We start from the raw sequence: 22,110 nt of genomic DNA on the forward strand, positions 1-22,110 counted from the left end.
ATGTCTGGTTTCAATATGATTGAAGACCTAAGGACCAGGTGGGTAATGTGCACTGTGCTGTCAACTGTAATGTAATGATGACTTGAGTTGTTACAGATTTCAAAATTGCTACTTTGTCAATGTTGATTTTGTCTCGTTAGAAAGACCGAGTTGAATGAGAGACCATACCTTCAGTTTGGCACCTGTTTCCATGTGGTTGTCATACAATGACACGTCATATGTCAGCCCTTCAGACTTATGGACAAGCTCTGGATCATTCTGAGCGTTCACACTGCTGCTGGTATCCATCACGCGTACCGGTCTAAAAGAAAGCAAAAAAGGAAGTGATACAACTAATAAACTAAGATAATTTACCAAAGACAACGACAGGGAGTTTTTAGAAAACAGCTTGATCACAGCCGAGTGTGTATTTCTAGTAATACCCTACAATAAATGGTTGTTCTGCATCAAGGAAATCTGTACTTGCAAATTTGAAGATAAGTAAAGAAAGGAGCAATTCCACGCACTAGAAGCAGCTGTTCCTGAGTTTAAGCTCAGATGAAATAGTGAACTACCAAATATGAAATGTGTTGTGTTCACTGGTTGTTGAGGGTAGTACATCTTCTCTAGAAAAACAGACACTCTTCTGAAACTTGGAAACTGCGAAATACATCCTGTTTGTCAAAATGTCAAAACTTTTACTCTTTAATTCAAGTTCACATTTCAGCGAAACACAAATGTGAAATAAGTTTGCTGTTGCAAACATGAATAATGAAATCCACTCTAAATGAAATGACTTCAAATGTTATGCACCTGCAGTTACAACTACCTGCCATGAAAAGACAGCTACTTATTTGAGCGAATAAATCATTGAGAACTTACCCCCTATAATGGGTTCCATCCCAGACACGGATTACAGCACACTTCTCAGAAGACAAGACAGCCACCGATACAACTTGACAGGTAAGATCAAGGTATTGGCCCACGTACATCTTGGCTAAGGAGCAACATCGGTTGTCGAGGGCCAGCTGGGTGCGACGACTGGACCAAAGTCTTAACTCCTCAACCTGAGAGGGTTCAGGGGTCAGAAATAATGTGAACTATAGAGCACCTGTGGAAGCCAGCGGCTTCCCACTGACACATGTTAGCCCCAGCCATAGCCAACTGATTTAGACAAAGCCTTAGGAAATGGCTTACAAGGTTAAGATGTTTGCTACAGATAATTAGAATTTTAGAGGGTTAATGAAGACCTCCAAGGACAAACCGTTAATTAATTGTTTAAAACATTCACTACTATGCCAATAACACAAAGAGGGATTTCAATGGAATAAAATTCCCCTGAAGAGTTATGGAGAGAGGAAGAAATTCAGATGCATTTTAATTATTGTCAACTACAATCAATCATGTGGATGTAACAACTGTCATGACCTTGCTGTGGGTTTAACCCAACCCGCTCTGAGCAGAACAGAGGGAATGATGTTTTGGTACTCACCGCAAAGGTGCGCCATGAGTACATGCCTGTTTGACTCAGAGCACCCTAAGTACGCGTAACTAATTTACTCTGCGTACAAGCAAAACACATGCAAGAACCCGCTTGTAACCACCTGTCTTTCTTTTCACCGATTGGGGATGCATTTCAGTTTGGGGCGGATAAAGATTTATTATTTGAAAATCAAGTTGCATCTTTTATTTAAAAAATTTATACATATTACAGGATTTCAGAAAAGTATGGACTTTTTGGTTTAAATTCCGATAAACATCTGTCAATATCTTTAAAAACCCCTCAAAGGGGTTTAGCCTCTCAAACATTTTAATCCATTCAAGTTGACAAGTAAACTCTTCATACCCTTTGTTTGTCATCATCTGTCAGTGTGAAGTTGGAGCTAGATGCTCTTGGTTCCATGGGGGCGTTTACCGCTCCGTCAAACACCAAGCATTGGAAACCACTACCCTTCTGTCCTTGTAAACCACTGTTGTACAGGCTGATCTATGTAAGTAAATAAATTTGAATAGCTGATTTGGAATACAGCTCTAGGATGTTCTATAAATTAAGGGTCCACAAGTGTGACAGTTTTGAGTCCCTGTTACAACTCACATCTGTAACTTGACATAGAAATCTCAATGAAACTCACTCCAATCTTTTTTTCTGTTGTTCTTTTTTTCTGTTTTTCTGTATTTTTCTGTTGGAAAGAAGAAATAAACAATTTTACCTTCAAGCGATGGAAGCGTACAATATCCCCAATAGCGTGTACTTGGGGGAGAGCATTGATGTCATCGCGAAAGAGTTGACATCGTAAGCCGCGATGGCTGGGGTCAAGGGTCTGGTCAATCAGGGTCACTGTCATACAGTAATCTGAAACCAGTCCAAAGTACACATTTTTATTTTGTCCAAATATTGTTCCAAGCTGAAGGATTACTTCTGAAATGTCTAAATTCTGTTTAATTAAATTGTTTCTTAGCGACACTATCTTTTACAAACTGATTTCAGTACGTGTCTAAAAACAAAAATTACAACATTTTAATATCAACACCATTCTGTACTGGCCATTTCTTTATTGAACCAAACAACCAACAAATGTTTCATAGTATCCTTAATGTCTTTTGCCTTTGCAAAGATTCTGCCAGGATTGAAACACCAGGCCCTATAACTTTTTGATTTGAATATTTCATCTCACTATAGTCAGCAACAAGTTCCAAGAAACTTTCTATCTCACATTAGTGTCTATTTAGTCTTGTAAAATTGCAAAATTTTACATTTAGAAACTCTGTGGAACAGTGAGCAGTCACTTGCACTCAAAAGTAGACAGATACTGGAAAGAAAATAAACTATAAACATGACACAGAAAATCTAGGGTCTAAATCTAGGTAGGGCAAGTACACCTGCTCTGTTGACATTAGGCAAAGTAACCATATTTTTCGTTATCCTGATCACCTGGTCCCCTGGTCTTGTAAGGAGGCTTGAAGAATTTGACAACGCCAAAGATATTGACGTGAGGAGCTTCCTTCAAGTCCCTGAGGACAGTGTAGGTGTAAGTCCTCTGGAACAGAAAACAAGAACAGGTAACAAAGTGAGGAAACGTTCCAAAATCTTGTCTTGGTTTCTGTTTTTAGCAAATTTAGAAGGTCTGACCCAACAGCCTCATTGGGTGAGCGGAAGTTGAAGTCATTACTGCGGAGGAAAAAAAGCTTGTGGACAGGTGATAAGCACTTGTTACATGCCTCCTTGGCCAAGAGTGTGTTGTGACTTGCCATGCACCGCGCTTGCACAAGCTGACGAAGCCATGTATGAGTGAGGTTCCAACGCAGTACAGGTGTCTTTTCTGATTACCTTATCACAAACTAGTTGATCTGTTCAAGATCCCAATCAAAATAAGACTGAGAATAAAAAATAACATTGATGGTATCTGCCATTCAATGGCATCTGTCATTATCCCTGCACATTGGGCTGACATCATCTGAACATTCCTGAAACCATCTCAGCTCCCTGGGGAGTATACTAGTCGGATGCTGCCATATCAGGCGCAAACATAACCATATCTGCCCTCATAGGTACCCATTTACTCCTGGGTGGAGAAAGGCACATAGGGGTTAAGTGAACTGACCGAGGTCACCGCAACATGCAACCAGCTACTAGATTCGAACCTCTGACCCTGTGATTGAAAGCTACAAACACAAACCACTAGGCCACATGGTCCTACTGTGGGAATCTGCCATGTATGGGTCTCCTTAGCGTATATTCCCTCATAAATATTCATAGTCTAAGTGCGCTTCTTTAAACAGCGCATATTGTTCTGGTTTCTGATAAATCCCCCATTACATCATGTCTCTATTGTACAAGTTATTATTGACATTGTAAGGGCTGATTTTGGAGCTACACATGTATGTTTATGGTAGGCCTACCTGTAACCAAACTTAATCTTCATTTCAATGTCATGAATATTTAATTGTGTATGTCTAGCTCTGAGTGTATTCCTAAATTTGACGACACGTGAGTTTGGGTCTTTTCCATTGTTGAATCCTGCTCGTGAGATATCCCTCTGAAAAAAGCTAACTTTCTCACCCACAAATATCCTAATTGGATGGTTGATAGTGAAGCCAACTTTGTATCATACTTGTCCTTATTGCATCAATGTATGGGTGAGTGACTTATCATATCTATAGATCATCGTAAACCTTCATTTGGAGGGAGTTCCTTAAGTTTCTGTGATTTCTGTCCAGAAGTTTGGTGTACAAATTTGACTAGTGTATACATGCTTACTTGCCGGCACATTGTGTGAGCCTGGCCATGTCATGACGGTCGACACTGTGTATTGTTTGACGTTGTACATTATTTTATTGTCCTGTATTGTACAGGGTGTCACAGAAAAAACCAAACCCTGAGGAAAGGGGTTAATATGCCCAAACCATGAGATATGATAATAATGTCTAAAGATCTCCAAAAAGTAGAAGCAGTATTCTTTCTAATGATACCTTGATGGTATCCCTCCTGTCATGCATGACTGAACACCATTGTCTTGAAAATGAGGCATCCAAACTCAGTTGTAACACTTTGGATAAACCAGTCCATCCCTTATCACAGAGTACACACTCTGAAACTGATGGAGGCTCGGGCCCCTGTCCCCCTTGGCTGCACTGTTACCTGGCATTTCCCAACACTATATATCTTAGCTTCATCTCACCTTTGTGGGTGAGAGGTTTGCATCCGGGACTGTCCACGCATCCATGGGATTCCCTGCGGTTGTGGCGGCATCACTACTCCAAGGCGTGTCTTGGTTTGGATTCCCTGCATTGACCGTGCTAGTTGACGGAGCAGATGACGATGACACAGCCCCAGTGTCATCGAGTCTGGTGGTGGGGGTCTGTTGCTGGCTTGCATTGCTAGAGCTTGAGATCACTGTGGATGTAGATCTTGAGGTTGAGGAACTGGAAGCAGCCTGGCTTTGTGGGGTGCGGGTATTGGTAGCCTTCGTCTGTTTCTCGGTAGGTATCACCTGCGAGACAGTCATGAGATAGAGAAAAATGTAGCCAAAAATTCTTGAGGGAAGAATTGCACAAAGACTATTAAAAAGTTATGGTTCTTATCAATAGCAAATCATGAGCCTGGGATAGTGGAAGTTTGCTTTACTTTAATAACCTATTTCTTGAGTTTTCTTACTCTCTGAGTAGACAGGGTTTCAATCCCATGGGCAGCCTTGTTAGCTCATAATTCAAAGCAAGATGCACAATGCCACAGATGCAAGCTTCATTGTGTGATTCCTCATTAACTTGCCAAAAATTCACTGTTTACTATAAAAGCTGTTTCATGGCCATTCACAATGTTAAACACCCTGGCAATTTTTGTGAGTAACTTTCCTGAGTCCTCATCAATTTAAACCACTCTACAGGAAACCAACGGCACATTCTTTGTACTTGACCTTTCACAATGCATCGAGTCACATAATAGTGACCTGCCTCAACCTTCCACAATCCAGCAAAATTCTCAAATCCTTCTTGTGAATCATAAATAATTTGGGAGAGACCAGTTCCTTCAAATGAGTTTCCACTAAAGCCAGTCTCTCGCAATGGTGTCTACTCACCCAGACTGATGGCCTAGATCGAGTCTTCTCAACCAGGATGTTACAGGGATGGATGGAGTCGGTGACGAAAGATGGCGACTTCTCGATCAGAGCTTCACTGATAATAACAGTGTCCTTTGAAACAAGGATGCTGTGAACTTTATATACATGTACACATAGACTGAGGCCTTCTTGCAGAAACATAAATTTCACTCTTACTGATAAAAGCATCCTGATCCAAAATTAACTGCACACATTTATCTAAGATGTTTGTGACAGATGCATGTATGCAGAAATTCCACACTCATTCAGTTGACAAACAATTGGATATAGCATAGACTACCTGTGGACATAGCTTGATTGAAGTCATCCTTAATGGATACGCTAGTAAAATTTCATGGTTCTTGCCAAGTGTTGGACTTAAGCCCAAAGGAATATGCATGTGAGTTTGAATGCCAACTCGGATCACACTTGTACCCTTGGGGGATACTTTCCTATATTACCCCTTTTCACTTAAGAGGACACCAATGAAGTTAAAACATCATGAATGAAACCCATGCTTGCAAAAGTACCAGTTAAAATAATCAACAGCAGAAATATAGCTTAATTTTAAACATAATATTTCCTCTGCAGTAAAACTGCTTATAACCAGTCGATAAAAAAATGAGGTTGACCTTGCAAAACGTGGCAGAGGTCGGTGTCAGATGACACGCGACGTCTTGGTTCAATGCAGGGGATGCAGAAGGATGCAGAGAACAGGGCCAGGTGGAAGAAAGCCATAGCAAGAAAGCAGGCCAACCCAGAAGAGACTGGATAACAGTCTTTAAACCAACGATAATAATGTGAGCAATGTGTGAAATAAAAAATGCATAATAACAACAACTCACTCCATCAGAAAACTGAATGAACTCCTCCGCAAAGGCTCCAGTTAGGAACACAATGATCCTACTTGGGGGCGGGGCATCCTGGGCACCCGTCTCCTCCTCAAGAATTAATTTCATTCGCTTGTGTTTGCCAGCTGAGTGGAGTGGCCACATCTTAGCAATCTTTCCCTGAACATCGAACAAAGATTAAAACTGAGTCATTTTTCCCCTTTTTTCAAAAACCATGAATAAATCTTTTAGTTAAAATAAACTTCAGTTTTTGAAACCCACTAAGTGTATCTAACGAACTCACTAAGCTTTAAAGATGCTCCAAAAGATTTTCCAAAATGCAAACTGTACAAGACCCTCTTTGTTTACTGACAGCATTCCACACATTCTATGAAGCTTTTGTCATACCAAAACAAAAAGTAGACCTACCTCAATGTACTTAAAATTGAAGGATGATCCAGCCTGGACATCAGCCAAGGATAACTTCTTCATCTTTGATAAATTTGGAGGTTCGCTAGAACAGATAGCGACTGCTCTTGAGGCCATGTTGACTGTAAAAATAAAAGGAACAAATCTGTATAGAGACCACTGTCTCTTAATCTACCATTTAACATGGAAATATCATTGAAATAGACTTCAAACTATATTCTTTGTTCCGCAGGTTTTTTGTATTATAAAATTTGCATTCTTGGAAAATTAAAGAACATGTTCTAAACTTACCAAGTTATATGTCAGATGTGACAGCAAGAGGGCAAACTTTGGACACCCACATTATAACATGACCTACATGAAACTGCACAATGAGTCATTTGTGCTGTGTCATTGGTCAATCCTGTTTGTACAAGACTGTTTTGACAAGGAAAAGTGAGATTTTGTCCAAGATGGAATGACAGCATAGCACGATTAAGGAATCAAACATTTCTGCTGATCATGACTTGAGAATGAGATGGCATATGCTTACTAAGAACAATGTTACCATGGTTACTTTAGTGGAAAAACGAGTGTGTGCACAGAACTATTTGTACCCCGAGAACTAACAGGGCATTCTGTCTTTCCACAGAAGCACACTAAGCACACTAAGCACACAAAGCTTATGTTTGTTAAAATGCGTCTGTTTCTCCCTTGTCTTTCTTTCTTCTTCAGGCTCTTCTGTGCTTTTGCAGGTCTGTCACTGTTAGTGTTACATGTAGGTGTGATCAGTCACTCCGTGATCAATCTAAGCAGAATTCCACATCATTTATTCATGGTCATCACTAATTTTTCCAAGCAGTTATAGATCAACTATCAGAAAGCAATAGTGGTCATGATAAAAAAGGTCAAATTTAACAGGAAAATACTAAAGAGCGAAGTTTTTACTTAGGAAACAAATTTTCCAGACCAATCCTAAAGAATGACACTGACAGGGTTTGCTGTTTGTGTATAGATGTCAAGTACAGGGTATGGAAGCTGATCTCTTTAGTCATGTTAGTGAATGTGCCTTGAGATAAAAAAGAAACATTGAAATAAGGCCAGAATTTATGAAGTTGGCATGAATTCAATTTGTTTACAGGTTTTTTTACTGTGAAAAAGTGGAGTAAACAGTCAGTTTACCCCCTAGGGAGTGTCAAGTTTCCCATAGGGAAAAAGGGAGAAAATAAACACAAAAATTCAAATTTTGGAGGGCCGTATCTCGAGAACCCCTCGACACATGTCCAAAATACAGGTATCAAATTGATCAGATTAACATGCTCTTTAAAACTAACCTATTTGCAAAGGCATTCATTGAAAATGCAATGTCTGTTTTGGTCTCTAATGTTAGTTTCACTTCTATTTCCAACAAGCGGATGCGACCTGTGCCATTAATGTCTTGCGCGCAATACACTATGCGCCTGAAATAGCGCCTAGGCTTGGTATCGTCAACATCGTCATGATTGATTGTATCATCACGCTTATATCCAATTATTTGTACATTCAGGGTAACTGGGAGTGTTGCAGTAATGGTTCATGTGGCAAAGGATCCATGCAAATGAAATTACAAATCAAATGTGCCACTTCAATACAATTTTAACTCACAAACAAACCTGTTCGTGTTACACTGACCAACGGTGCGAGTGCAGTATTCACAGTTTTGAAAGGTGCGCCCTCACCGCTCGAGCGCGCGCTCAACGTTGCCATGTACCCAAGCTACCCTACGGTGAAACTAACTTTTCACAAGATGTCGACATATGGTACCAATCTCGCTATTCGAGTCAGGTTCTCTACCTTATTGAAGATGTATATGGATAGCTATATTCAGGATACCAAACGTGGTTTCTATCTTAGTTTTTGGTAAGGACACGTACCATCTGCATGAGGTTACTGATGTAAACTTACTCATTTCTGCTGTAAGGTTTGGTAAAATAATGTTACACGTGTACATTTGGTCACTTTAGGTTTAAGAAGTGTTGAAACAGTGAAAACTTTTCAGTTGCCTCGATTGTACTTGAGTAATTTTGGAAGTAAAGTGAGTGACTTAGAATATTGGAAGTCTGCGGTCTGCATTGTGGAACCTAGGTAGGCATAGTACTACGGCCGGGCGTGGGAACGGTTGGAAGTACAACTACAAGAAACTACAACTAGTCTCACCATGGGGAAATACTCCTCCATGGTCTCACATGTCATGAACATCGACCGTTCTCGTGGTCGGAGGTTGTTCCATTTATTGCACCCACGTCTGGGCAAGGGGCAACTCTCCATTCACTTTGTACATGGATTTCCATGTTTTCCTCCTTCAGGCTTCAGTCTTTTTTTTTTGCTGCAACATGATAAAAATAGCTCTGAATAGGGCCTAGGGCAGATAACTGAAACCTTTTCACTCAAATATCAGTCCAGTGTGGAGATTACATTAAACTGCGTTTAATTTTTTTTGTCAGTCCTGTCAGTGAGTGATTTACTGTAGCTATTTCATTAATTATTTTTCCATCATGTTGTTTCTTACATGCAGACAGGATTACATTGCTTTAGTGCTCGTTATAAGTTCTGAGGCAATATCCCATCAACCATGACCCTTCAGTGGACATTTGTCGCCGGATTCCTCTACTTAGAGGCTGCGGTTCTCTTACTTCTCTTACTGCCTTTCATCAAACCCTACATGTGAGTGAATGAACCAGTGTGGTATTCCAACTGGGCATGCACAAAATGAAGCGCGCCATTGGTCGTTTGAAGAACATGGACATGCACTTAAGGATGGCCCTATTAGAACGACCTAGTATATGCGTTAATTATATTCAAACTTGTACGATGTCAGGTGCTTTGTTCTTTAACCCAAACCGTACTAGATCCAACTGTGTCAAACAGTGTGCTATTTCTGTGGGTTTTTGTTGATCTGAGGTGTGGGAAAAAAGACCTTTGTCCTACATGTAGTAGTTGTTTTCTTTCAGGGTTTAGCAGACTTCCCTTTTTCTTTTGTGTTCCTTTGGGTTCAGCATAATGCGAAGAGAAAAGCCAAAGGAGGTTGGGATAATGGCCTCGCCTGTTTAAAACACAAATTGGCTCATTGTAAAACGTCATCAAATTTTGGCAACCTGCCCAAGGGAAAGGGATTCAAGTCAGACTTGAGTAGACAATCTGTTATCTCACTGGGTATTCCTGATGGCCCCCTTCGATGGTGGAAGGCATTGTGTTAGGTTTTATTTTGAGCAACTTTTCTGGTACAGTGGCTCTAGCTCTGTACAGTACTCATCACAGTGGTTGATGCTGCCAACAAAGTGGGTCATTGTAAACAATCAGTGGTAATGTTACCAGGGTCAGCATGTTTGTTGACATGTACACGGAAGGTAGCACATAAAATGCTTACACCAACTGATTAAGAATTTACCAAGAGTTAATTTTGCTGCAGTAAAACCTTGATAAGTCAAATTCGGCTGAGTTGAAAGTCCACTTGTCTCAAAGTGATACTTTGTTGTTGAAAGAATAGGCATTTGTTTACATAAAGACTTCTGTAAGTCAAATTACTAGTGGCCAAAATCCGGCTTAAGTCAAAGATTTTGTGACTATGATCCAAAAAACCACCACTAGATCGTCTCAAAAAGGACCAATATGGGGACCATGCTGCCAAGCATACATTGTCTTTCACTCGCGATCTGCTTGCATGGCATACATGCTGTGAGGCTCACTTAATAAACCATGCCACACCGTAACTGCAACAAATCTGGGCTTTCAGGCTAGCTTGATTGCCACCACAAGACCCATGTGCGGATAGACCAATCACTGCCTATTACAATGGTCATGGGACCACAGCTTTCAGGCTAGCCTGATCGCCACCGCAAGATCCATGTACGGATGGACCAATCACTGCCTATTACAATGGTCATGGGACCACAGCTTGCAGGCTAGCCTGATCGCCACCGCAAGATTCATGTGCGGATGGACCCATCACTGCCTATTACAATGGTCATGGGACCACAGAAAGTGATGAGAATGAATAAAAAGTGGAAAATAGCCACCTACATGTAAATGTTGCTACCATGCAGCGAGTTTGAGACATGTATGCCTACATACATGTACATGTAACGTGTATAGGTGTATTGGTTCCTTGGCTGTTAAACTTTCTTTAACTCGAAGTCCGGATAACTCGAATTTTTTATTCACTCGCTTGAATTTCGAGTTATCGAGGTTTTACTCTATTTACTTTTTAGTTGAACGGCTGCCGATGAAATGTTTCTGTACTGATTTTAAACTAGTTATTTGGAGTATAATGTTCATGTGCAGTTAGCCCCAATCTAAAATTCTGAGCCTATCGTAACTAAATATTGGCAGTTTCTGTCTGGCTCCAAGATTCTCCTTTGTATTCTAATGTTAGACCGGGTTACATTCAGCAGGTGTCAAGAAAAACCTACCGGGCTTAGGGTGATCAGAAAAGTAAGCTCTGCCCCATTGTAAATTGTTCACTTGTATACCCTCTGTATTCAACAGGTGGCAGAAGATCTTTAACTCTTCAATTCTGAAGACAATCAATTCCTTTTCCTATATCTACTTCAATGTGTTCATCGCCATCTTAGGCCTGCTGTTTGTTGGTAAGCTACCATCAATAAGTTTGTAATATGTTCTCAGACAGGTCTTTGTCAATTTAATTACCCTTAAAATTAGACTGTTGGTAATACTGTGTTAAGCACAATTCATGATTAAATGACTACACTTTCAACCACTTGGACCATGCTGTAACCATGCTGTAATGATGACAGCATGGTTAACTTGTACATTTTCCTTTGGGACAATAAATTTAAATCTCTGTGGGGAAGAACATGCAAACAAAGCGTGATGTCGTCAGTATACACGGCTCTTCAAAAATCTAAAGCTCACTTGTTTTTCCTCGTGTTCTTGTAAACCCTGACGTGGAATTGATGTGTGATCCTGTTCCAAGAACAGTGTTCTTGGGTCGTGTTACCGTCTGTCTAAGCGCGGGAACAAGTACATGTAACCATGTCAAGAACAGGCTGTCCGAACTCGAGCTCTGCCAAGATGTCAATTTCTGACGTGCTTACTGTTGAAATACCTTCACCTCTTAGCTAATTAGCATATAAGTTGGTCAGTTGCTTACTGCTTGCTGTACTGTCTGCGTAGCCATCTAAAAATGGTGATGGCAAGTTTTCCTCTCTCCTAAGCCTGAAAAACCACCAAAACACAAGGCTTCATTTTCAGTGACGAGGTGAACAGTCACTCATTTCCATGAGCCTGTTGGTGTAGCAATGAACCCTTGATCAGTGAGTGATCTCATAGCAACTTTCTTTTTTGCAGATGCTATCCGAGATGTGCGGAAATACTCGTCGGCTTATGCCGAGATTGATGTTTCTGTACCCGGAGCTGAGGTACAGCTCAACATGAAGTTGTTCCGGTCCCAGAGGAACCTGTATATTGCTGGATTTGCACTCTTCCTATGGCTGTGAGTGACTGTCCTTTCAATCAGCGATGCTTTACCTTGTGAATTTCCCTTACAAAGACATGGCCACTGCTGGCTGTTCAAGATCCAGAGGAGGAACAAACTGGAGAAAAAATTAAAATGAAAAAATTTACCTCTTAAAATAGAATAGTTCAAGAAACTGGTGCTAGAAATTTGAAGTTGGCATTTGTGCCCATTTAGACCATTTGTGCTTTTAACTGTGTAATTGCAAGTTAACTCCACCCTGAAGAAGTGCATTGAATGTTGCAGTTCAGAAGTTGCTTTAAACCATATCATTTTCAAAAGAAACAGGAAGATATTTGTACCAAAGCACCTGCCACATAAATCGGGAACCTTTTGTAGTTGATATCCAGCCATAGGCTTATTTACTCAGGTGTTGCATGTTTCTTGTCAGATAACAACCCTGCCTTCACGAGTTTGTACTTTTGAGTCATATGTTAATGATTATAAGGAGTTCTTTGTTTCCCTTTCAACATTCCAAATTCACCCAAGCCAAAAGTCTAGAGATGGTGTGAATGGTTTTAAATGTACTGTTTTCAAGCATCGCATTGCAATCAAGTGCTGCAGGAATAATTGTTCTGTTATTTGCCCTCTGCAACAATTTTTGTGAAGGAATTATCAAAGCTCAGACACAAAAAGAATCAAAGATGGTGTGGATTGTAAATTTTGGTTTTTGGAGCATCTCAGAACTTTACAGGTTTCTGTTCTTTTTCAAGCAGTCCACTTACATTTGGAGTCCAGCTTACAAATTGTTAGATCAACCAAAATTCCCACTGTTTCCTAAACGTTCATATATCAGAATACCTATGAGTTTTCTGGGCTCTGTATTCCAAGTACAAGTGTCCCTTCGCTTGGGGAAATGGAGAGGCCAGCTTAGTGCAATAATCGAAGGTGACCAAGCCTATCAAAATGAGCTGGAAGTCGCCACAGCCACTTTGGAGTAAAAGGCCTTTAATTAAGAGTTGTGCACAGTGGAAATTACTTGAAATTATCAATAGTTTAATCCACGTAATGTCCCATTAATTTCAGGATGACTTGCTGAGTGATACATCAAAGGACAGAGTTCAGTTTTCTCTTTCTACTGCACACTAGAAGAACGTTACTGGCAATATGTTCTTAAGATTTATCTTAAAGGACCCAATCACCAATGGCAGTGTGTGTTCTGGGTACTGGTGCAAACATGCTACAGACTTACAATATTACTTATGTGTATCAGACATGCATTAGCAAGCACACACTCAGACGTGTAGCCTGCCATCATCAGAAAGGAAATCATTGCTTTGATTTCTTGTTTGACCAAGGATCCCAATCTCTGTGCAAACTGTTGGCTTGTTTGTTTCATATGGATCTGGATCTCGATCAGAAATAGGATTAATTTTGGATATTTCTGCCCTGCCCGACGTGTACTACATGTATAACACTTTTTACTCAGTGTTTGCCCCTGAAGGCTCGTGAAAAAAACCACAAGCGCACTCGGATGGGACTCGAACCCATGACTTCCCGCTGAAATAGGATTCCATGATGTTCCCATTGTTCCAAGTCCCAACTGCCAAGACCCTTCTTTTTTGCTCATGTTGTCCAGCATCCAGGTCACCATGCCTTACCTGTTTCCTTTCCAGTGTGCTCCGGAGGGTCTGCACCTTGATCTCTACTGAAGCCAGACTACAGGCGTCGAATGAGGCATCGATTAAGCAGGCTCAGAGTGCCTCGGACCATGCCCAGAAACTCATGAAGGAACTGCAAGAGCTCAAAGATGCTCAGAAGGTCAGTAAATGTTGACTGATTTCTTGTTAAGCCAGATTCTTAACCAGATACTAGGTCAACTACTTCCTGCTGGGTGGAATTTGCATATGCGGGACGAGTTCCCGGGCGATTTTCAAGATTTTCCGTTTTCAAAATTCTTCAAAAATTCATAACTTCATTTACTGAACGTTTACACCTACACGAATGACTGTCTGATGGCTACTCTAATCTGACAGGCAATCTCCATTGACACCTGAGTACTGCAGCCAAAACAATGACGGATTATAAAGCATCGAGTGTGTAATTAAAAAGGGAACTGGCCATTGAGATATAGGTAGCGCTTGGTGACCATGGATGCTGGACAACATTGAGATATAGCATGCGGGTATACCATGGAATAAATCACTTTTGGGTAGAAATGTGGTTCTTAGGTGAACCAGTGAACCACACCTCTTTCTAAAAGAGATTGATTCCATGGTATACCTGCAAGCTATATCTCATGTAACTTCCACCATGTAAAGCTTCAAATCTTGTTTAAAATAGCCATTCATATTTATCCCATCAACAGCTCTTCTTTCGAGGAAAATATCATGAATCGTCGTAGACTATCTAGGACTCTGTTTTGCCATCAGAGATTCTAGATCTACTGCAGTTCTTGTAAAAAAAAAAAATTTTCAATTATTGGGTTGAACATTATCTTTGATTGACGAGAATCTGTAAGCTGTAAAATGTTAACATTCTTTTTTATCCACAAAGTAAGAACTATTGTGACTGTTCTGTTTAGCATCTCGGGACATGTAAACAAATCCTCATAGGCTGTCTAATCCTAAATGGATACCATAAGCTGTACAAATGAATGGAAGAACTGAAGTTTGTCCTTTATCAATATTCATTTCCATATCACACGCTACCAAACTTGCAGAACAATAATACTTATAGAGTTGACTACAGTTCTATAGTGATGGATTACTCAAGCCCTCCAGGAATAGGGAAATGTTTTGACTTGAGAACGGACACCTTTTAAAACAGGTTACAAATTCTATGCCATCCCACTGCTTAGGAACATTATTGGTTAGGTGGTTTTCTCAGGTATGCAACTAGGGACTCGGAAAAAAGGAAATTCCCAACAGCTCAAGATTTTGTAATTGTATACATGGGAAGTAAAGATAAGGAAATAAGCTGATCCTAAGATGAGTTGCATGCCTACCTTCCTCTTTTCATGTATGTCACTCTTCCTAACTCAGAATTTGTGTAAGGTAAGACAAAGCAAGGAGCCAATGTCAACTGATGTCGACAAACATGTCGTCAGGTGCCCGGCAGAAGGGCCTAAGCGCACTCACGCCCTTTCGCCGGGAAGCATGATCACAGCAGAAAAAAATGTTGCCGGCAAAAGGGCATGAGAAACACACTTTCTTTATTTAGTCAAAACGGATATAATTGACTACAAAATCAACCTGAGCTGTACAAAAAGCAACCTTTGAACAACTTATTAAAGGACTTGGGCATTTTCTTTTTACTTTTTGCCAAGAAATCTTCCGATTTCATTAAAATACAATAATTGCATTCTTCCGTCCTTTTGCCAGGAAAAGTTTTTTTGTAGTGATCATGCTTCCCGGCAAAAGGGCCTAAGCCCTTATGCCCTTCTGCCAGGCACACAACGATGTATACTTGCCCATGTTTATATTATGAGAGCTTTTTTACTTGAATTCCTCAGGGGGATGGTACATCAGTAGATGAAATCCCAGAGAACAAGGCCAACGAAGAGGTGAAGAAATACAAAGAGGAGCTAGAGGCAGCCAAGAAGGAATTACAGCAGGCTAAGACCGACTTGACATCCATCAAGAAACAAGCTGAAGGAGTGAATATGGAATATGATCGTCTCCTCAAGGAACATGCCAATCTGCAGGTAGGAGGATGCTAGATGCAACTGTGTCTGGGTTCCCATTGGTGTACGACCAGGCTGAAGAATTCTAAGCTATTATCCAAAACTGATACCAATATCCACAAGAACAATGCTGATTCCATAACTGTCATTGCCTCAAAATAACAAGTGAAGACAAAACCTTTTGGATTTTGGATCACTGTGAAGTATGATAAGGGATGAGAAGAGTTGCTGGACGTCAAAGTACCGGAGCCTGGTTCAGGAATGGTGGATCATGTATGTGGCTGTTTGATCAAGAATGTTTGGTAGATTATGGGTAGTTCATGATGTGCTGTATGTGTGCGCCATGGCTCCTTCTAAAGTAACAGTCAGGTATTATTGTCATATCCCACAGCACTGGCTCCCTGCTTTATATTTTGATATGCTACTATTTGGTAACCAGTGATATAAAAGTCAAGGTGTAAACCCCAAATTCTCAAGTACAGTCCACCCATTGTTGACTGACAGGCATTTGGTCCTATTTAAACAAGCTGTGGTCAACCACAGTCGTTGATCAAACTTGCTTATGGTTGGATTACCTAACCATGCATTGATAATGAAGTTGTTGACAGGAGTGCCCTATGTGCATGCCACGGGTGTCAAGTTGTCCAGTTCTGACAGGCACGTGCTCTACACACTTTGGGGTTTGGTTAGGGAATGATATCACATGGATCATAGTGTTGACTTGTGAAGTCATTTGGATAGGGATACTTTAAACACATGGGTAATTTGAAACGTTTTAAAAAAGGCACTTTTCGTTTCACTCCAACGGGATGTCAAATCTTTTTTAAATGGTGAAGAAAAGTAGTAAATTACACAAAGAGTGTGTCAAAGAAAAATTTGTGGTGTGGATTTGTTACTGTTTGTACTTGAAGCTGTGTGATTGTGATTAGACAATCTATATTGACAGGGATGGCTGATTTGTTTAAAGGCCAGCTTTCCTCTTGAGGTCTTTTCACAGTACCCTCTAAACCCAGGTTTGAACTCAATCCTTGGGGAACCCATGACTGCCCTGGATTGAAAATTTGATTTTTCAACCCTGTGCTCAACATTGTTTCACACCACGGTTGTTTCAAGCAAACCAAGTTTATTGGGGTGAGTTTAACCCAGAGAGAAGCTCGAACAATTTTCAACCAGGGTTGAAAAAATTTCAACCCTGGTCCAGAGCAGGGATGAGTTCAACCCAGGTTGAATTCACTTTCAGGGTTGACATAGTTGGTGCAGGGTTGACTATTTTAAGTGAGTCATCACCAGTTTTCAACCCTGCACCAGCCTTGGGATTTGTCGATTGTGTAAAGGCCTTTAGCTTCCAATAGCGGTGCGACTGTTCCTCCATCATAGCAAATATCGGTTTACAGCAGGGCCAGTGTCTCAAATCACAAGGTTGTGGTGAAAAATAACGCATCAGTGATGTCAAGAATGTCCAAAGTTAGTGTTTGTATGATCCATTTTTGGAAATTTGGTCTCTGGCTTGTCAGCAAGTGGTTATAAAATACAGAACTTAACTTTTTTTCTCTCTTTTTCTTCTATGTTTGATTGCAGAAGACTGTTGAGGAGATAGACAAGAAAGATAGCTAAAGGACTAGTCTCGCGAGTTCAGCTGGTCGCTTATTGTGGCCTGGTTCATGATACTACCATACTAGGACTGTTATTCCATGAGCTCTGAAACAAGAACTCACAGGCAGGAAAAGGTAGCCATATTGAGCACTTACAAAGTTACTTACATAACTTTTACCCGCCAAGTCTAGACTAGCTAAGCTGTGTAAATTGGCAGCACTGTGGAATCCCTTTCATTGCTGGATGTGCTGAAACAAACTTCAAATTATTATTAGGGGTAAAGGCAAGGATATATCATAAAGGTGATTAATTTGAAATAAACATAAGGTAAAAGTATAAACCACAGTGTGCACCAAATGTCCAACAGTCTCAGCGTTATTAATGGGTTGTTACTTTACTGATTATTTTGTGTGGAAGATACTATGTAGGGAATGATATACAAACATTACTGAGGTGCTTGGTCAGTACCATTGCACCGTTCTTTTCTTCTTGTTAGTGTAATAACATACAGCCTTGTAAGTCCATCACTTGCTTGATTTCAAGCTTTTTTTCCCTTGTTTTTTAGATCAACTCACTTTATGTGTATTAACTTTATCCCCCTCCTTCCCCGGCAAAACGGAAAGAGGTACATGATTTTGCCTTGTCCTTCCACTTGGCATATTAGGTTGCCATGATTGGTCTATGGTCGGCCTTAGGGTCCCCTAGAAGTGGAATATTTGTTGGACCCCACAGGTCCGTTACATCCATCACTGTAAAACACACCAAACCGTTTGCCACCATAACTTCTGGCATAGGAAGCATATCAATTTCCAATGAACTTGGTATGTGGGTTGGTTTAGGGTCCCCAAGAAGCCAAAGGTCACTGTGGTTAAAACTATAGACTTGATTTTCCCATTGGTAACTGCAAAAGGACTTGGCAAATTGGCTGGATATGTTTCATGAGCTCGGTTTGATTTGTGTAATATTAAATTTTGTTGTATTTGTGATTATGGAGGAAAGCAAAGTCAGCAGTTTAGACCTGGGTTGAGCAGGGCATTCGTCTTTCCTCTTCTCAATCCATGTGAGACATTAGTCAGAGGCAGTGTTTTTGCTTTTGGTTTTTAGTTATTATTTAAAGAGTAACCTTGCTGTGTTTGGTGCAAATAGTTTATTGTGAATAAAAGGCAAGTTTTTGATGCATAAGCAAAATACTTCTCGATTAGGGAACATAATTTGAAATAGTTATGCCTAATGTTGCATACATGTGCATACATTACTAAAACAAAAACCTAAAAGTGTGCTCTAATTTTGTCTTGATGACCAAACATGAAGCTGATGAAACAATACATTACTTCAAAAGTGTGGTAAATTCGAAAAGTTTATTTCCCAAACCAATACATGTTTAAGTACATTTTAGAAATGTGTAATTTTTCCATCATTATGAAATATTGTGAAATGAAAACGGGACATGTACATGTGGGATACATGAATATCTAAATGTCCAAAGTTTGCTGTATTGATTCACCACACTAAATTGTCCTCACATGAAACTATCAAAACTTTGTGCAAACAGAAGTGGGTAGTACAGGCTTTATTAAAGGAGCAATGCAATGTATTTTTCTGAGAATCAAGTTTTTCTCCAAACGTTCAAAATTGAACAAAGAGTTAACACAGTAACGGCTAATGCTGAATGCCGGATAAGTCTGTATGCATGTAAAATGTTAAGGGTTTCAGTTGATTGCGCAACATTTTTTGAAAGGCCTTGAACTCAAAATTGGCTGTAGCAACTTCTTTTAGGTTGCATCACGTTTCAAAATCAGGGGAACATTTCATTGCAAACTGAGGAAAAGCAAACTTGTCAAATCAATTGTAACCCCAACCTGAATCACTCTTTTATGGTTTGTAAATTCTAAGACGTTTTTGTTTCACATAAGCATAATTGTACAAGTGCATACATGTCGTCAACATGCATGTATACTAGGTAAATTGGTAAAATTTAACATTTTTTGTGTATATTTTCATACTAATAAAGTTGCTTTGCCTTCTGTGCTTAAAAAACTTTTTACTGTGCATTTGGTTTTGTGTCCAAAACCCCAGAGATTACATTTTCCCCCAAATGAGCCAGTTTAAGTATTCCAGGAACAGCTACATGCACAAGTGATGGTCTGTCCTAACGGGAAAGCCATACGCTGACTCACCTGGGCTGTGTTCCTGAAAGACCTTGGCTTTTGGAAATACCGAGCCAGTTCATTCTGTTGAAATAATGTAAATAACTTTAGCAACTTTCCCATGACTGGTTTCAGACTTTCCATAGCTTGGGTCTTCTGAACTAATACAAAGACACCAACAAACCTGGAAACAAAATGTGCTTACACGACAAATTCAATCACTGAAAACACATCTTTGCATTTTGCTTCTTTTCATGAGAAAGTTTCCAATAAATTTTGCCTTTGCTTTTTGTAATCCACACGCTACAGCTTTAACAAGTGAGGGCGCTCTTGATGGGTGATGAGTCCATAACAAAACAGCTCAAAGAGTTTTATGCCCTTCCGCACTAGCTATGGATCCTGAATGAGTGAAAAAAATTCTGACACAAATCATGAGAATAGGTTGGATTCTAATAAAAAGCTGTTAGACTCTGCCGATTACCGGATGTCCATCTACAGTTCAGTGTTTTGGTTCATCAACAAGGAAGTCATTGTGCTCCTCTGAAACACACAATGCATAACGGCAAATGAAGTGACATACGGCTACCATCATGTATCGCATTTCAAGTGAAACGAAACCAAAAGGCCTCCATGTAAACCCAATGAAACATCAGGGGCCAATTTCACGCTGCTGCTTACCGTAAGCGAAACGTTGGCGCTTGCGGTAGCAGAAAATTCTTTGCTTACGCGATCCTTTTTCACTGCCGAAGAAAATTCTTGCTACTGTAAGCAAGAAATATTTGTCAATGCGCATGCATATTTTGCAATCGTCTGCTGAAAAAAGTGTTTATCGAAGCATGAACCGAAGAAAAGGTTGCTCAAGTTGCCTGATGAGCAGTAAGGTAATTTGGACGAAATGCCAGGTGACTGACTGACTTCCCCCATTTCACTGCAAGGCTGGCCAGCTGGCTCACCAGGTGCCAGCTTGTCAATTGCTGAGAAGATGACTGGCCTTGACTGCCTTCAGCTGGCTGGCTGGCTGGCTGGCTGGCCGGCCCTCACTGGCCATTGGTCCTCTGCATTGGCTGGCTGGCTGGCTGGCTGGTTGGCCCTCACTGGCCATTGGCCCTCTGCATTGGCTGGTTGGCCCTCACTGACCATTGGTCCTCTGCATTGGCTGGCTGGCTGGTTGGCCCTCACTGGCCATTGGCCCTCTGCATTGGCTGGTTGGCTGGTTGGCCCTCACTGACCATTGGTCCTCTGCATTGGCTGGCTGGCTGGTTGGCCCTCACTGGCCATTGGTCCTCTGCATTGGCTGGCTGGCTGGCTGGTTGGCCCTCACTGGCCATTGGTCCTCTGCATTGGCTGGCTGGCTGGTTGGCCCTCACTGGCCATTGGCCCTCTGCATTGGCTGGTTGGCTGGTTGGCCCAAACTGACCATTGGTCCTCTGTATTTGGCTGGCTGGCCTATTGGTAGACTAGCTGATAAAACTACAGAACTTCAGCTCAGTCAAAACAGATGTAGTTACCTAAAATTAGACCAGAGGAAGGATCTCTACATTAGATATTTCTACATTAGACTCCTCTCAATTTGTTAAGGTATTTGATAAGGAGAAACACTTCAGTGGCAAAGAGTATATCCCATCACATTTTCTCCTACAGCTAAACACAAGGAAGACCTACATTCACCTTGCTTTTCAAACGTCAATATTGCTTAAACTAGAGTACAATTTTTCTTATTTACCCTCTTTGCCAGATTTTTAAATTCACCTTCAAAATCTGTCCAGCACCTCTCCAAAGACTTCATTCTTTACATGATCAACTCTTCAACCAATTGCTAGACCCTATCTTTGGTGTGTTTTAAGTTATTTTTTTTAATCTCCAGCTGAAATTACTATAGACCAACAGTTTTTGAAAAGTCCTTTTGGGTACTGTAACAAATAATGTTTATGCATAGAGTGTACACATTTTACTGTTCAATATTATATGATACACAATGGTCTGTTTGTTGAAACTGATAGGTTCATTCACGGAAGACTCGTCTTATTAAAAAGAAAAATAATAAGACACATAAGTAGTCTCTCTAGACCGGTATGTCCTCAAAGCAAAGGAAACATTTCCCAGGTTGCAAACTTTGTCTCTGGTGAAGAACAAATTGGACTGACTGTTATCACAGGTTCAAAATCTGAGGCTTTTAAGTGTCATTGTAGACATGTCTGGTGCACTTCCCAAGCATTTAGGGTTTTGTAACCATAATCGTAGCTTCATGATACCAATTTTATGAAACCACATCAATGCATTTCATACCTCCATTGTGCCATTTGCTCTGTTAATATATTCACTATTGGATGTTGGCCTATTGTACATGTACATTAAAAGAAGCCACATGTCAATAAACCTCATGAATTGACCAGGGTTGGAAGCAAGGTTCAAGGTTCGT

The 22,110-nt window shown here is 40.5% G+C and overlaps 3 protein-coding genes across 15 annotated transcripts in view; 1 reads left to right on the top strand and 2 right to left on the bottom strand.

The window, feature by feature from the left end:
- The window catches only part of pot1 (protection of telomeres 1), a 20,091-nt gene extending 7,703 nt beyond the window's left edge, over positions 1-12,388 (bottom strand). Inside the window, exons 1-10 of one of the 5 annotated variants that reach the window (XM_022244948.2) lie at positions 12,341-12,388; positions 6,836-6,957; positions 6,422-6,586; positions 5,556-5,669; positions 4,659-4,970; positions 2,912-3,017; positions 2,190-2,332; positions 1,826-1,966; positions 862-1,046; positions 169-301 (exon numbers count right to left, since the gene is read on the bottom strand). In XM_022244948.2, the coding sequence (XP_022100640.2) occupies positions 169-301; positions 862-1,046; positions 1,826-1,966; positions 2,190-2,332; positions 2,912-3,017; positions 4,659-4,970; positions 5,556-5,669; positions 6,422-6,586; positions 6,836-6,952 (1,416 nt within the window). In that variant the 5' untranslated portion in view covers positions 6,953-6,957; positions 12,341-12,388. Of the gene's footprint in view, positions 1-168; positions 302-861; positions 1,047-1,825; positions 1,967-2,189; positions 2,333-2,911; positions 3,018-4,658; positions 4,971-5,555; positions 5,670-6,421; positions 6,587-6,835; positions 6,958-7,126; positions 8,434-8,458; positions 8,524-11,725; positions 11,745-12,340 lie in introns of those variants that run through there. The other 4 variants (XM_087136287.1, XM_022244958.2, XM_022244975.2 and 1 more) reach the window with 4 other exon arrangements.
- On the top strand, positions 8,665-19,581 carry bcap31 (B cell receptor associated protein 31). Of its 8 annotated transcripts, none has more exons than XM_087136294.1 (7): positions 8,665-8,769; positions 9,369-9,517; positions 11,339-11,439; positions 12,161-12,305; positions 13,943-14,079; positions 15,776-15,972; positions 17,530-19,581. In XM_087136294.1, exons 2-7 carry the CDS (start codon positions 9,426-9,428, stop codon positions 17,563-17,565), a joined length of 708 nt encoding a protein of 235 aa, XP_086992420.1. In that variant the 5' UTR covers positions 8,665-8,769; positions 9,369-9,425; the 3' UTR covers positions 17,566-19,581. The 8 variants fall into 8 exon arrangements, with proteins under 8 accessions (XP_086992420.1, XP_022100718.1, XP_086992419.1 ...); XM_022245026.2 differs by having other exon boundaries at positions 8,666-8,769; positions 13,943-14,087; positions 15,781-15,972; XM_087136293.1 differs by having other exon boundaries at positions 8,679-8,748; positions 13,943-14,087; positions 15,781-15,972.
- Positions 19,441-22,110, bottom strand: part of nicn1 (nicolin 1) — a 31,674-nt gene continuing 29,004 nt past the window's right edge. For both annotated transcript variants that reach the window (XM_022245080.2, XM_022245107.2), the window contains exon 8: positions 19,441-21,199. The gene's annotated coding sequence lies outside the window, so the exon portion shown is untranslated. The remainder of the gene's footprint in view (positions 21,200-22,110) is intronic.

The sequence above is a fragment of the Acanthaster planci genome, linkage group LG04 (genome assembly GCF_054643075.1).
Source record: "Acanthaster planci isolate LZ-2023a linkage group LG04, COTS_SCS, whole genome shotgun sequence".
In the NCBI taxonomy this organism is placed as follows: domain Eukaryota; kingdom Metazoa; phylum Echinodermata; class Asteroidea; order Valvatida; family Acanthasteridae; genus Acanthaster; species Acanthaster planci.